At 35.1% G+C, this 15,277-nt stretch overlaps 1 protein-coding gene across 1 annotated transcript in view; it reads right to left on the bottom strand.

Moving 5' to 3' along the window:
* The window catches only part of LOC142341288 (uncharacterized), a 52,076-nt gene extending 39,320 nt beyond the window's left edge, over positions 1-12,756 (bottom strand). Inside the window, exons 1-4 of the mRNA XM_075392207.1 lie at positions 12,263-12,756; positions 8,193-8,465; positions 6,328-6,603; positions 3,639-3,920 (exon numbers count right to left, since the gene is read on the bottom strand). Coding sequence (XP_075248322.1) covers positions 3,639-3,920; positions 6,328-6,603; positions 8,193-8,465; positions 12,263-12,756 — 1,325 coding nt within the window. The remainder of the gene's footprint in view (positions 1-3,638; positions 3,921-6,327; positions 6,604-8,192; positions 8,466-12,262) is intronic.
* Between the last annotated feature and the right edge of the window lie 2,521 nt (positions 12,757-15,277).

Genomic DNA, 15,277 nt, shown 5'->3' with positions numbered 1-15,277 from the left:
AGCGGGGAAATTATTGAGAAAATTACCGGGGCAACCGGGGGCGCCTGGATCGTATCAAACTCTCCGGTTATCTTGCTGGTATCCGGGTGGGATTAAATATCAGGAAAAGTGGGATATTTTACAAGATAGATGTGATCCGGAGTTCCTGGTATTTTCCCCACGCGAAATTCACATCTCTGCAGCTTGTTTTATATCAATGTCATTCCTTTTAATTTTCCAACTGGGAAAACTGGGAAAATTCATTCCTGGCAATTTTAGCGGAAATTACCAGGAATGAATTTTCCCAGTTTTCCCGGCGGTATTTACCGGGAATCGACGCACTGGGTGTATAGTATCAAGACAGCGCTGAATTTTAGTAATTGTATTTGCTTTATTCTGAACTGGAACATAGTTTCAATTCTATGTTCATGGCATTTTTTCCATGACTTTCGTGGGAAATATCAGAGCAGAAGAAAACGATTATGGGAATCATACTTTCACTCTCCTTAGATACGCGTTTCATTATAAAATCAAAAACTACATTTCATCTTCTCCTACTGCAATTAAATGCTATGTGTGAAATCTTTTTCCTGTTCCGAACTGGAAAATTTACACCACTACTTGCCGAAAATCCCTGCGAAATTCCCTTACTTTTGCTAGAGAATTTGGAAATGACGTCACACGCGCAAATGCCGTTAGTCAGAGGAAGAAGTCATTCAGAAAATTTGATTTTTTCAACTTTGCTGTGTAAAAAAATGTAAAACCAAAAAAAAGTCATGCGACTAAACAAAAAACTTAACCGGAAGAATTCCGGAAACGACTAAAAGTAGAACAGTAAACATCCTCACTGTACTAATCCACGTTCCACAAATTTTGCTAAGCATTTTGAAACAACAACAGGAAAAGTATAATGAGAAAACTAACTGACAGAAACTGATAAACAGTCTGTTAAAAGTTGATTTCAGTTGACACTAAAAAACTGCTGGTAAAAGACCTTGTAAAACAGGTAGTCAGCAAAAAATTAACAATTGACAGACAAATTCTGAAATCGATTGGTAAGAGGAAACTTGAGGAAAGGGAAAGAATATGACGGTCAAAAACGAAAAGCAATATTCTCTAAAAAATATCTATACAAATTCCAAATGCAATTGCCGACCCTTGAAAGTTGTTTAACTGATTTCAACAAACACGTGCCATGTCAAGACCTGGAGTGCCACCTCATAGTCGCAAAAACTATAGATTGATTCGTAACTAAGAACTAAAGTTGATAAAATACAGTGAGAAGCGTAAGATCAGAAGAATGGGCAAAAACCAAAAAACCATCCAAATGTCGGCGAAATTCTGCTCAAATTTTGCCAATTCTCTTCAACAGAAACCATTGAAAATATGCAATAATTAAAATGAAAAAAAAAACTCAAATTTTCTAGAACAATTGATTTCACTCACACATTTTTGCAAGTGCTATAAAAATAGAAGAAGAATACAAAAAGTGCTCGAAACGCTTAAAAATAAGGCAAAATGGTAGCAAAAAAAATCTGAAAATAGAATCTGAAAGTGCATTATTTGCTTCAAATGCCTAAAACTGCTTCCAAACAGACCACAACTAATTAATATATTCGTGAGCAACAATTTTCATTGAAAACAATTTGAGTTGAAATTAATAAACAGCATTCGAACCAAATTGTACCGCATTAATAAATTAGTTAATCAATGCGAATTACGTTACTTTGATGATGATGACAAACTAAGCTATTGAATGAACAAGAATTATCTAAAAAAGAAAGAACAAGTGTAAAATGATTGCGCAGAAGCCTTCTCATTAGGGACCTTAATTACATATATGAGTTCCTTTTACTTTAATTTAATTCAAATAAAACTTGAGTGTTAAAGTGCAAAAGTCATTTTATTGAGTGACGTAAGTCGCGTATGATCAAAATCATATCACGCAAATGAGCTAACAATATTGCTAGAGAAGTGAAAAATGACGTCACGCGTGAAAATGCCGTTACTGAGAGGAAGACGTCATTCTGAAAATTCGACTTTTTCAACTTTGCTCTTTGAACAAATGTAAAACGAAAAAGATTACTTCACTCCTACTTTCCACGCTATCTCAGCAAATATATAAACAGAAAATCAAAGTCTCTCTCTATCTCTGATGGTTCTGCTCTTCGATTGATCGATACATCTAGTTTTCACATGAAGCGTTGACTTTTACATCCTGTTTTAAATACACACCACGTTATCGATCAAAAAAATAAGAGCATATATTTATTTAACCACTTTGGACTGAAAATATTACACAATCATCCTACTGCCAAAAAACAAAATGAAAAAGAGTTCAGAGCTTGGAGAAACTAAAATACTGCAAAAGAAGATCATATAATTAAAATTATAAATGAAAATATCAAAACCGTAATTAAAAACGACAAAATTTCATTGAATTTCAAAGATTAATCGTCCAACGAAATCAGCCTTTAATAAAATGAAAATTAACCACATGTTGAGCACAGAAAGAAAATTTCGACGAACTAAAACCAAAACAAAAACAAAAACTAGAGAAAAAAATTTTAAAAGTCGCAAAAAATGGATTAGTTTGTGTACAATTCTCAAAAAAATACATCACGTTCAAAAGAGTTGTACAATGCAAGAACTTTGACATATACACTGCTTTTTAAGAAAAAAAGTCTGTTCACACGTCCAAAAATGAAGAAATTAAGGAAAAAATTCAAAAACTATCTATAAAGTAGATAAACATGTACACAATTTACACTTGAAAAGAATTATTGGGCTCCGCAAAACTTAGCGGCATCAATTTCAGAAAGTTACGTATTAATGCGTCATTGATCAAATAATATTTTTTAACAAAAAAACGAAATTACCAGTAGAAAACATTGAGCCAAATGGACGAAAAAACGGCTAAAAATGATTATATATATGCGCCGGTCGATCAAAGCATTTTTCAAAGTAAAAATGTCTTTCACTGAAAGCAGCGCATAATCCAAATTTTTTCTCGCTTAGAAAAAGTCTGTTCACCAAGACAGATTTTTTCACTTTCGCTTTCAGGTCAAAATGCCGCATCAACAAAACTACTTCATGTAAAAAAAAACAAAAAAAGACCGATAGAAAAAACCAAGATCACCGAAACCGAGTCGAAAAGAAACCAAGATACCGCAATATAGCTCCTCTCAGCTTACAGCTTCGCAGCTATAAAAATAATTCAACGACAACGTAATAATCAAGGAAGTTTATCCGGGAAAAACATTGACAACGGGCAACAAAATTAGAAAAGACTAACTGTTTTGCCGATCATCAGCTTTGGCAAAAGTCAAGGGAAAAAGCCACTATTTTAAATCAACTGAGCTTTTGGAGACGTGTTCTCCAACAATGCTAGAATACACTCCATTGGACACCCAAATTGGCTGTAGTCTCAAATTGTTGACAGCTTGCGGCAAATGTGAACATTTACCTTAATTTTCATTGACGGGGCCAGTGAAATTCTCGAAAGACTGAACGTGATAGCCGAAGATTCTTATTGGGCAGTCAGTACAAAAGCTAGAAAACTATGGGATGCCCTATTTGGAATAACGAAGTCAATGTTACTGACTATCGACTGGTGTTTATAAATAACTCTCAAATATGGTCCAGACTAAAATGACAACCTGATCAGAAAACCGTCAAGGTCTCCAAATCCGTCAAAATAAATTGTAATGTGTGACACGGAGTTTGTTGAGTGTCGCCTTTCAATAGGTGTGAGAGATCGAGTAACTTGTTCAAATTCCTGGGCTGATGGTGAAATTCGTCTGCCAACATCTGAGTAATCAACAAATGACTGGATAGTCAGGTGGACCACAGTTAGTGAATTCAGTCCAATGATTGTGAAAGATATTGTAGATTCCGCTAAGATTTCACACGGTGCGGATGAACAACTCCCACTATCTGACCTGGAATAACAGAACTGCTTATAATGAACTCATGTAATCTCGTGTAAACCCGACCAACCCAATTGGCAAAGAGTTGATTAAAGAAACTGCAGTTTAGATACGTTATTCAACAATGTTTCTCAAAAAGGAGTACAGGAGTTCATAATTAGCGATTTGCTTTAAATGTAGTTATTACTATTGTTTTTTGTCAACAGGGTTTTGAAAATAGCGGTCGCTTTCGCAGCGCATCACAGTTCACTTGCGTGCACTTTTAGTAAATTTTAAACTTTTTTCATTCATTCTACCCCAGTTTGAAGAGTGCACGTGAGTCAGCCATTATCTGACTGGTCAAAGAACAGGCCTAAAAAAAATGGTGCATGCAAAAGCACAAGAGCCGTAAAATCCTTTTCATGCGTTTTTTTACTCTTCATTCTAGTTTTTTGTACCCTTCATGTCGGTGTTGCATAATTTATACTAGAACAAGCTGTTAAAGTACACATAAATTGATAAAGAAAAAACTCTATAGGAGTGCTAGGGATATCACATTGTGCTGGAGGAGCATAGACAGACGACAAATTTCTTAATTAAACAGTTACTTTATTGCAACTACAGACGAAAAGTTAGCGAAAATTAAAGCCACCTGGCACAGTGGAAGAGTGGAATCTTTTCGTCAAATCCAGAATATCGATCAAAAACGTCGAAAGAAATGTTCAGTATATTCAGTTTTCCACGTAAGGTAAGAAATCTTCGGTATGTTTGGTTTGGACCGTTGGAAAGCTTAGTATGTTTGGTCGGTAAAGCAAGAAAAGTTCGGTATAATCGGTTTAGCCCGATTCTGTCGCTCGGTTAATAGTGTAAAAAACGTTCGGTTTCTTCGGTTTCATGTGTGAAAATGTCAGTGCGTTTCATTAACAACGTAAAAAACCTCTAGTATGCTGTTAAGGAATATTAATACAGAGAAAGATGTCCTGAGATGAAAATGTCCCGATATTATTAATCATGAGAAAAAAGAGGTCACAAAATTTTTAGCATTCTATGAAGTATCGCATTACTAAAAACCTTTGTATGGAGAAAAAAATGGTTGAAAAAAATATAGAGCTGATTTATACTAGGGTAAAACTGAAAACCAATGAAAAATATTACCAGAAACTACAAGAAAGTCTCAAAAGTTGGTTTTTGGAATCAACTTGAGATAATTTTCCGACAATACTTTATATTATTATCATCATCCAAGAAACCGACGACACCCAATTTCTTTTGGGTTTGAAAACTGCGATGCCGAATATCTTTTACGTTTAAAAACGACTATAACACATATCTCCTACCTTTGAAAGCGACGACAATGGAATTTTTCATGTTCGAAAAACGACAATACCGAATCTTTTACGATTGAAAACGACGGCAATGAATCTTTTTCATGTTAAAAACCCGTACAGAGCAATGATGTTGACAAAAAATTGTCAGAAATTGGCTAGAAAAAACCGACGATACATACCTTTTCTTATATTAAAAAAAACAAAGACATCTCAACTAGAACCGTTTATGTCCCGCAGTATGTTATGCACCCCGGTAGCAGAGCACGTGTCATTGCTTGTTATATCATTTTGTGAAAAATGGCACGTGTGTCTGGACGTAGCTAGTAATATGCATCCAATAGGCTATGGAGGGCACAATTGGAAAAGATCGAAAATATGGCATTTGCGAAATAATACGCACCCACTAAGCTGTTGTGGGCATAAACCGGACAGAGCCAAAGTATGGCACGAGAGTCTGTGGGGTGCAAATATTATGCACCCACTAAGCTGTGGGGGGCACGAACGGAAAAGATCCAATATATGGCACGTGTTTCTGGGGGAAAGCAAATAATATGAATCAACTAAGCTGTCGGGGGGGGGGGGGGGGGCAACGGAAAAGATCTAAATTATGGCACGCGCGTATGGGGGAGTGCAAATAATATGAACCCACTAAGCTGTCAGGGGGGGGGGTTGCAATTAATATGCACCACTAAGCTGTGGGGAAGGATGGGCTGGGTGCACAGATGGAAAAGATCCAAATTTCTTTAGTTTTGTTGCCAAACATCTGTAAAATTGACGAGAACGAAATGCTTGCCTTGAGCTATATCAGCTTCTTTTTGTAAATTTTTACTTAATAACCCAACCCCCCATAATTATCACATCACTTAAAGACATAAAGACTACTCATAAAGTACGTTTATCGTGGACTCATTCTTCTTCTGCTTTTTTCCAGCTCATTGATCTAAATACTACTTTTTTCTCCTATTTCTTTTTTAGCACAATTTTGCTCGATTTTGCAGCTGATTCAACTTCATTTTGATACAGGGGCTTTTTGAGCCACTAATTCTTAACATTCAGACCATTTACAGTTATACACCATTTCATTATTGTACATTTATGAATGACATACTTACAGAACCAAGAAACCGTGACAGAATCCACTTGGGACTTCTAATTGGAATGTAATACTTTCGTTTGTAGTGGACACTGTGATGATATCCGGAGTATCAGGCAGCGTAGCCACACTGATATCCAGACTAGCTCCAGCAAGGATGTCTTGTCCTGGGTATTGTACGTAAGCTTTGACAGTTATAATCTCGGAGTTTCCGGGATCTAATTCTGTCACAGTGTATGACGTCACAGAAGAGTTCACAAAACAGCTCGTGGCCAAACAACTACCCCTAGTGGACCTAAAATAATTGTATCTTTTTTGTACCTTCATTGTATCTTAATTGGTAATATATTGTATCTTTACAAAACTCATTGATGTTTTGTATTTCAAAAACCGAGAAGAAACATAGCCGGTAGAATACCGGAAACGACTAGAAGCGTCGTGCATTATAATCTCTAACCTAACATTACCGAAATCAGAACATCAAAACAAAAAAAACAAGAACGTATGATTCATCAAAATGTCAGAGACATCACAAACGAGAAACATCAGAACACTTCAGGGGTGTGGGAAGGTGCTGTTGTAGGTGGGGAGCGGGTGCGGTTTGGGGGGGGGGGGGCAGATAGACGGTTGGCAGGTAGGGGGCACAGGTAGGTAGGTGGGGAGGTAAGGGGGGCTGTAGATTAGATAGGTTGGAGAGTCTTATATAGGATTAAAAACCTCAAAATGAGCTCTTCACCTTGAATTTTATCAGCAGTTCCTAATGACTACACATTACAAAATAAGCTACTGTTAAAGTCCATTGTTCGAAAATGGATGTCAACAATCAAAGACAGAGGTAAATAGTCGAAACGAAAGAAGTCGAAATTCAAGTCATGAATTAACTTGTTCTAGCTAAAAAAAACTGTAGAATACCAATACTCCTATTCGAGTCGTAAAAACACCAAGTGTACGGAATATAGCGCTCACATCGCTCAAAAAAGACGTGCTCGAAACACTTAATTTTTCTAGGATTGGTTTTCAATTGGTTTGGTATAACTTATTGAGCGTTTTTCTTCACTTAATTTTCAATTATTTAGATATACTGCAGTCTTCTAATCGACAATTAAACTTTAAAAATTAGCTTTCCAAAAATTGAGCTTTGAACATTTTGTTTCTACAATTGAAGCCCGTCTCTGTGAATGTTTCAAATTTTGAGAAAGTGAGCAGTTCTACTGGTACTCTTGATTATGTGTATTTTGTTTCCACCTGAGGGATTATTATGTGTATTTTGTCTCCACTTTGATTTCAAAAATAAAAAGAACATCCGTGACTTCGCGTGTCCTGTTTGAGAAATGCTGAGGCAGCTCCAGATTTTGAAGGAAGTAACGGAGTGTACTCAGGCTGCCCAACTTATACTAAACTTTCTAACACTTATACGATGCCGCAAACAACAAAACAAAACTTTACAACGCCTGAAAAAGACCTAAAAGTTTTCTAAGGTACTGTATCGAAAATTTGTTTTTTGTTTTTTCTAGTTTCTGAATTCTGACCTCCTGAAAGCGAAACGATTTAAAATCTAACGCTCATCTCTTTCAGTTAATTTTTCGTTACTTTTTAGCACTGAGTATATGTTTTAACACTTCAAAACTGCAGAACTTTGTACGGTGTCGTATAGGCCCCTAACGCGAGCAATGTACCCTAACTTTTTAACTACTAATTTCTGACGAGTCTAAAGTGTGCTTTGATCATAGCCCTGAATCAGTACTGATAACTAGACTTGCAATTAGACTTGCCCAGTACTGATACCGACTTGGCGCCGAGTACGGGTTCTCTTTTGGCACTCGGCTCAAATTCTACTCTGTTCTTACATTTTTATCGACATATTTTTTTACCCGTGTAGCTTACTCGATTTGATATCCATCTTTCACTCCATCTACATTGAAATACACAGTGGCAGAGGTTGTATCAGTTATCCAGCTTGATGTCTTAACTGGCATTGCGGGATATGTGGACGCTTGTATTACTAGAGGGTTTCCTACCCGCATTGAGTGTCCAGGGTAGACTACAGATGCCCTTATTGTTATGGTCACGTTGGTTCCAGTTGGCATATTGGCCACCTCGAAGTCGGATACCCAGAAATCGAAAGTGCATGGGGTGGTGCATGGGCCAAAAGAGGATCTAGGCAGTGCAAATTGGTTCTAAAATATTATATTCCATCCATCGGTTGTTTAGTTAAGTGAGTGCCCTCTGAACGGTCAGGTATAGATTTATGTTACCGATTCATAACATACAATAACGCAGTTTTGATAACCCTTCGTTGTCTCACGGGCTGTCATTAAAAAAGATTGTGATGTTCCGCACTTTAGATTTCCATTTTTGTACATTTTGAAGCAAGCATCTTCCTCTACTACAATGGAGGGTTAATACTATAAGCAAATATTTTTCAGATTTGTCGGGTAAACTCCATTATTAAATTTAATCCAATCTTTGAGTCTATAAAAACGGAAAGTGATGTTTAGTTTTTCAAACGAAACAATAATACAGATTCAATGATACAGCAAATAACTGAAGAAATAGTTTTATTATTTGTCTTCAACGATCAAGAGCTCAATTTTATCAGCTTTTAAAAATAAGAAATAACCGTGGAAAAGGCAGCTCTTTTCTTGCCCGGAAAGTTTCAACCAACAAGCACATATTTTTTCAATGATTTCGCAAAAAAAAAGAAATTGAAAAAATAATATACAATCCTGAAATTGTGAAATTTGTATTTCAACCATCATATCTCTTTCATTTCGTATTGTAATAAAGTTTGCGTATTGTCGGTGTAGTAGTTATTTTTTTGTCCAGCAAATAGTAGAAAGCAAAAAAGTGCTGTAAACTTTAAAAAGTTGAGAAACGTTCAAGGCTTTTGGAGGCGATTCTTTTCAGTATTATTTCTTTTAATAATTCTTGTTTGCAAAGAGCCCGCTGCGTTTGCTATGATTTAACGTACAGAAAACAACTCTGATGTTGCGGCAAATTGCTGTTGTAAAAAGATTTTTTTCAGCAATTAGATTTAGGTTTTGCAGCTTCTCTCTAATTTTTACGGGGAGAACCTTTAGTCAAAAGACAGTAAAAAACTTGATTAAAACTCTTTATGCATTTTCGACAGCCAGAAATTTTAACATTGCAAAGCATATTGCAACAATTGTTTTTTGGAAAAATATTCGATTTATGAAAAAAATTAGCAAGATCAGATACGATTTAAGAAAAATAAGCAGTGATCAAGCAGTCCAGTAAAGACTAAAATTATTTTGAACTACCTCGATCTAACGCAATTACTTCTAAAAATACCTATAAGTTTTGATTATACCGGGACTGTGAAAACTTTTGGGACGTCTTATGAAGCTGCCTTCAAATTGATTTAGTTTTAATTGCTCTTTCCATCACCAAAACGTTTAACTTTTTAAAAACAATTTTCTGGAAAAGAATGAACCAAAGAAAAGAGCGATTATCTGGTTAGGATTTATGAAAAAAATTGGAAAAGATTCAACCAAATTAAAATAATGTCGATCTGAATTTTAAACGATATCAGTTTGAGGTAATAGAAGTATGAGCCGTATGATCCATACAAATATGGACCATGATCGAAAACTCCAGTCATTAGACCTGAATAAAAGTATTTTCAACTACCTCGAACTAACGCAATTATTTCTAAGAAGCCCGTGCATGTATTGATAATGCAGGACTGTAAAAACGTTCGCAATTAATACTTGAAAAAATGAAACTTGAAAAACAATAACACTGTTGATTTTATTTTTAGAGACAAAAAGTCTTGTTGACTATTTTGATTTAATTTATTTTGGGCTAAAAATTTGGCTAAATATTTCAAAGTTCAGCCTTTTTCATCAAAAATTTCAGAAATAAACTTCTTTAGTGCACTTTGACTAAATTGCCCGAAAAAAACACACCCAAAAACAACTAACATGTAAACTACAAGGGGAACTAGTCCTGCTTTCACCTCCATTGAGAGTAGTCGGGAATTAAAATTGTACCGTTTTTTTTGCTAAATTTACACTGGATTATCAAAACACAGCATTTGATCTTCTAAATTACAAATTATCTAGATCTGAAACATTCGACACAATTGAGTGTTCCTTATGGAGAACAGCAATAGCAAGGCTGGTTTTGGTCCAATCTTGGACTGTCGCAATCCAAAAATTATTCAGATTGTAATCAGCCGGTCGTTTTTTGAAAAAATATCGATCTTTATTATGTTAGTTAAAGGACAGAACAGATCCAGTCAAAGCTCACTGTTGATACGTCCAATTGGTTTCCTAAGCAGTTCCAAATTATTGTAACTAGTTTCTTAACTCAAAAATTAAGGACGTTTTGACTTTTAAAAAAGTTTGATTTTTAAATAAACAATGGCTTATTGGACCTTGACACTAGTTTTTTTTTTAAATTTGGTAAATTTGTAGCGTAGTGTCAGCAAAGAAAAAATGATTTTTTTCCTATTCTGTCTCTTGAATTAAAGTTTAATCGTTTTTGCGGTTTTACGCGTTAAGTTATTGTTTTCCGGCTTAATACTACTAGATTTCGCAATTTTTTTACTTTAAGGCATCTGGCCAAACTTCACGTTTTTTCGTCGTTTCGTTGCATTATAACGTTTTTGAGAGTTCGTATATTACGTCTTTGACGTTCCAAATAAGGCACAATTGAACATATAAAAGTTTTTTTTAAAGGCATAAATTAAACATCCCCTTTCTCGAAGAATTTATTAAAATCTTTCACATTTGCCTTTAACTGTAGTTTTTCTTTGTGTTTTTAGTCGTATGAAAATTCCTGGATAAATACAGGTTTCATTGGCTTCTTGGGGTGGAAAAATTGAGCCAATATTTTGATTTGAGTAGATAGCTGATGGCTTTTATGACTTTGAAAACAAATGTTTTCAAAAATTAATAAAATTACTATTAAACTTCATATTTTTGTGATTTTTGTCAGTTTGTTACCTAGTCTTGTTACTTACAGGTCACATATGACACTATTCTCCTCAATGAAAAATGCAAGTGTACAAAATCTAACATTTTTAAAAAAAAAATTCGTCATAAATTTGCTGGCTTCGACACGGGTTTTTAGCAAAACCTGTAAACTACTTTTTATATTTTTGTCTGTATTTGACGTTCTTCTTCTAGACGTAAGACATATTGTGAATAATTACCTTTCTCAATGGCTTCCCGTGGACGAACAAAAGAACCAATTTAATTATTTTGTTTTTTTTGTAGCTAATGACATTCATGACTTTAAAACTAATTGTTTTCGAAAAAAAAACAAAACAAAACTATTACTCAATTTTGTTTGAATTGAATTTTTGTTTGTGGTCTCTATTTCTTGTTTTTCGTAACTGCATAAAAAATGCATAGTGACAGGTCTTAATGGCTTCTTATTGAGGTGGAGTTTTCAATTGCTATCTATTGGTTTTCATTACTTCGAAATTAATTGTTTTTTTAAAAAAAAATACGCCAATTTTTTCCAGCTGTTTTTTGTCGAATTGTTACCGAGCTTTATTATGGAGTGGTCCCATATTTTTTCTAGTGAAGTACAAGTTATTTTGTTTAGTTTCAGATTTGTCTTTTTTTATTTTAAGTTTTTTTTTGAAATAGACATAAAATTTTGGATGTAATTAATGTTTGTTGTTATTGTTGTTTGATTTTGTTGTTCTTGTTGACTTGCTTTCTTAATAAATGTTGATCTGATCAATCTAATACGGCATTTTTACTCCACTGAATTATTTGCGTTGCAGGCAATCTTTTTGTTCATACACATTTCTTTTTGAAAAATACTCTTCCTCATTTGGTAGACATTTTTGCCAAAAATGTGGATGAGCGGGGTCAGACCTTTAAGTGCGAACGCAAATTACCGAGTTTCCTTGTTTGGTCTAAATTTTATTAAGCATTTTTCAAGTACATTTTAATATGCATAAATATATATCTTACTCAATTGACCAGCCATGGTAGATTCCTTGCAGATAGAATCCAACGGAAACACTGGAAGTAGTCAACACAGGAGAGTAGGAGTACTCCTGAGGAACTCCAGGAAAGGTCACTTGTGACACAGGAGAGAACTCACGACTCACTCTCAACTCACCACCCGCACTGTATGACGTCACTAGGAACTGGTAGAAACCTCCGGGCTTCAAATTCACAAACTCAAACGTGAGATCAGGAGAGAAAGATTTGGTGACAAGTCTGGGAACAACATTTGTGGTATTCATAATGACCTCAATAGTGCTGCCAGTCCCTGCTTCCGACTTGACTTCGAGTTGGATTCTGGTGGGGTCCGATATATCGGTGGATGTTGATAAGCTAACATTGGGAGGATACAATGACTGCTCTACTTCCAAGACATCGCTTTCCTTGTCTCCGCTTATTGATTTGAAAAACAGGCAGTAACCTAAAATAGTAAAGCTATGGGCGTTATCAACAGACATTTACATAATATTAATCAATCAACATTTTACGATCTACGACCATATAAGGTTAGTCATTTTGTTTGAGTGAGCATGTGTGAGATAGAATGATATGTAACTATAGGTTGAAAATCGCTTTTCTAACTTTCTTTATTCTAAGTGCCACGTAAGAAGTTTTTGATGATGGTAAAATCGCTGACATAGATTTCAGATTTTTGAGGATATCACGATAAACATATTATAGTAGCTATACAATATTAGTTATATGAGCCCGGACTTCAGTTCAATTCACCACCGATCCTCAAATTTAAATCTCTAAGACTGCCGAGAGTTGAGCGTCTGCGATTTTTACAAAAAAAATAATGATTTTAATGAGTTTGGAAAGAGGGTTCGACAACATTCGAGTAGTCCCCATTCTCAAAGTTTTGCTTGAGTGTTAACTTTCTATCTAATGTAATCTTATGCTGATATAATACGTTGGTTCCCGGGATGACCACCATAAACGTTTCTTAGAAACCATACGTAAGACATGTATGGTTGTATGGCTTCTTTGATACCATACTTAAGACCATACATAAACTTAAAGGTGATCTCAAACGAAGTCTCTTGGACCACGTAGTACAACAAATATATCGTACTTGCCATTGGCCTTCAACAAAATTTTTTTTTCTATGGTGCCCTGGATACCATATCAAAGACCATAGACTTTTATGGCCCATCCAAGATCATAAAACTTTTTTTGTGCAACTTCTTTTTTTAACACAAAAATGATTTTAACAACGTCCTATGCGGGTTTCAGACGGGTTTTAAGAATGGAGATTTAAAAATTACTTGTGAAAAAAAATTTTATGGTGTCTTGGATTACATAGCAGAGAACTGCGTGGTCGCGAACAAACTAAAACAGCGTTTATTGTTGATAAGTGAAAATTGTTGTGCTCCCCGTGAGATTAGAAATTCACTCTCGCTTCTCGTTTCGGATTTGCAGGAACTAAGAACTGAAGAGGATTAACTCTTGACGAAAACTCGTGCTTCCTTATTTTTGTTCATTAAAGATAATTGAATTGATTTTTCACTTTGTTTCTTGAATGTGCTATAGTAATAATTCAATGAAAAATGAACTTTGACCGAATTTTTTGCCAATATGCAAGGTTTTTGAGGAATTATGAAGGCGGTTAAGGAACGTTTCTTAAAACTTTTATTACTTTTTTCTCTTTAAACAGTTTTTTCTGGTGCTTTTGATTTTTCTAATTATTTTAAGCTGTATTGTTTAGCTTATTAAGCTTTAGTTGTCAGCGTTTATCCCAAAAAACTGTAACTTAATCTTCATCACTCTAAAAGTTTGCAGAATTGAATTAGTTTTCATTGCTCGTGCACCCAAAACTGTTCATTATATCCAGTGCCATGTTTGAATTCCTGTAAACAATATCTAAGACCTTATATGGCTTCCTGGATAGCATACCAATATCATATATGGTTTCTTGGCAACCATATCAAAGGCCATATTTAGACTATTGAATACCATAGCAAGATCACTTATGGTTTCTAAGAAACCATATCAAAGACCACATATGGTTCCTTGAAAACTGTACCAAGATTATATATGGTTTCCAAGAAACCATATCAAAGACCATATATGGTTTCTTAGAAACCATATCAAGGACCATATATGGTTTCTTAGAAACCATATCAAAGACCATATATGGTTTCTTAGAAACCATATTAAAGACCATATATGGTTTCTTGGCAACCATATCAAAGGCCATATTTAGACTATTGAATACCATAGCAAGATCACTTATGGTTTCTAAGAAACCATATCAAAGTCCACATATGGTTCCTTGAAAACTGTACCAAGATTATATATGGTTTCCAAGAAACCATATCAAAGACCATATATGGTTTCTTAGAAACCATATCAAGGACCATATATGGTTTCTTAGAAACCATATCAAAGACCATATATGGTTTCTTAGAAACCATATCAAAGACCATATATGATTTCTTAGAAACCATATTAAAGACCATATATGGTTTCTTGGAAACCATATCTAAGACCATACCTGATTTGTTCATACCATATCAACGATGATGATCAAATCGACGCTGAGGAGTCGGGCGTCAATGGTTTCTTAGAAACCATATCCAAGACCATTTATGGTTTCTTGGATACCATAGCAAGATCATACACGAAATCAATGCGCTTCGTCTATGGAACCATATATGGTCTTGGATATGATTTCTAAGAAGAGCCAACCCGGGTTAATGCTTTAATAGCAAACTCCATTCAGACTGCAACAATTTTGATTTTCAAAATTTTGAATATTTTTTTGTTTAGCATGTCTCATCCTCAACTATTCTGTACATCCTGTTCTTTGAATTTCGCTTTGAATCATCTGACAAGACCAGAGGAAGTTGGCATCCTGCCTTGTTCAATAATGGGCCAGTCGCCCTCTAACCCAGGCAAAATTTGGGTCACGGGTGACCAAAGCTGGTCCGAGAGAGGGAAGACCGTCCGTAATCTTTCAATATCAGTAAAAGTGAT

This window comes from Convolutriloba macropyga, chromosome 6 (assembly GCF_964194025.1).
Source record: "Convolutriloba macropyga chromosome 6, txConMacr16.3, whole genome shotgun sequence".
NCBI lineage: Eukaryota > Metazoa > Xenacoelomorpha > Acoela > Convolutidae > Convolutriloba > Convolutriloba macropyga.
The sequence above is the reverse complement of the archived record's forward strand: the minus strand, read 5'-3'. Positions and strand labels throughout refer to the sequence as shown.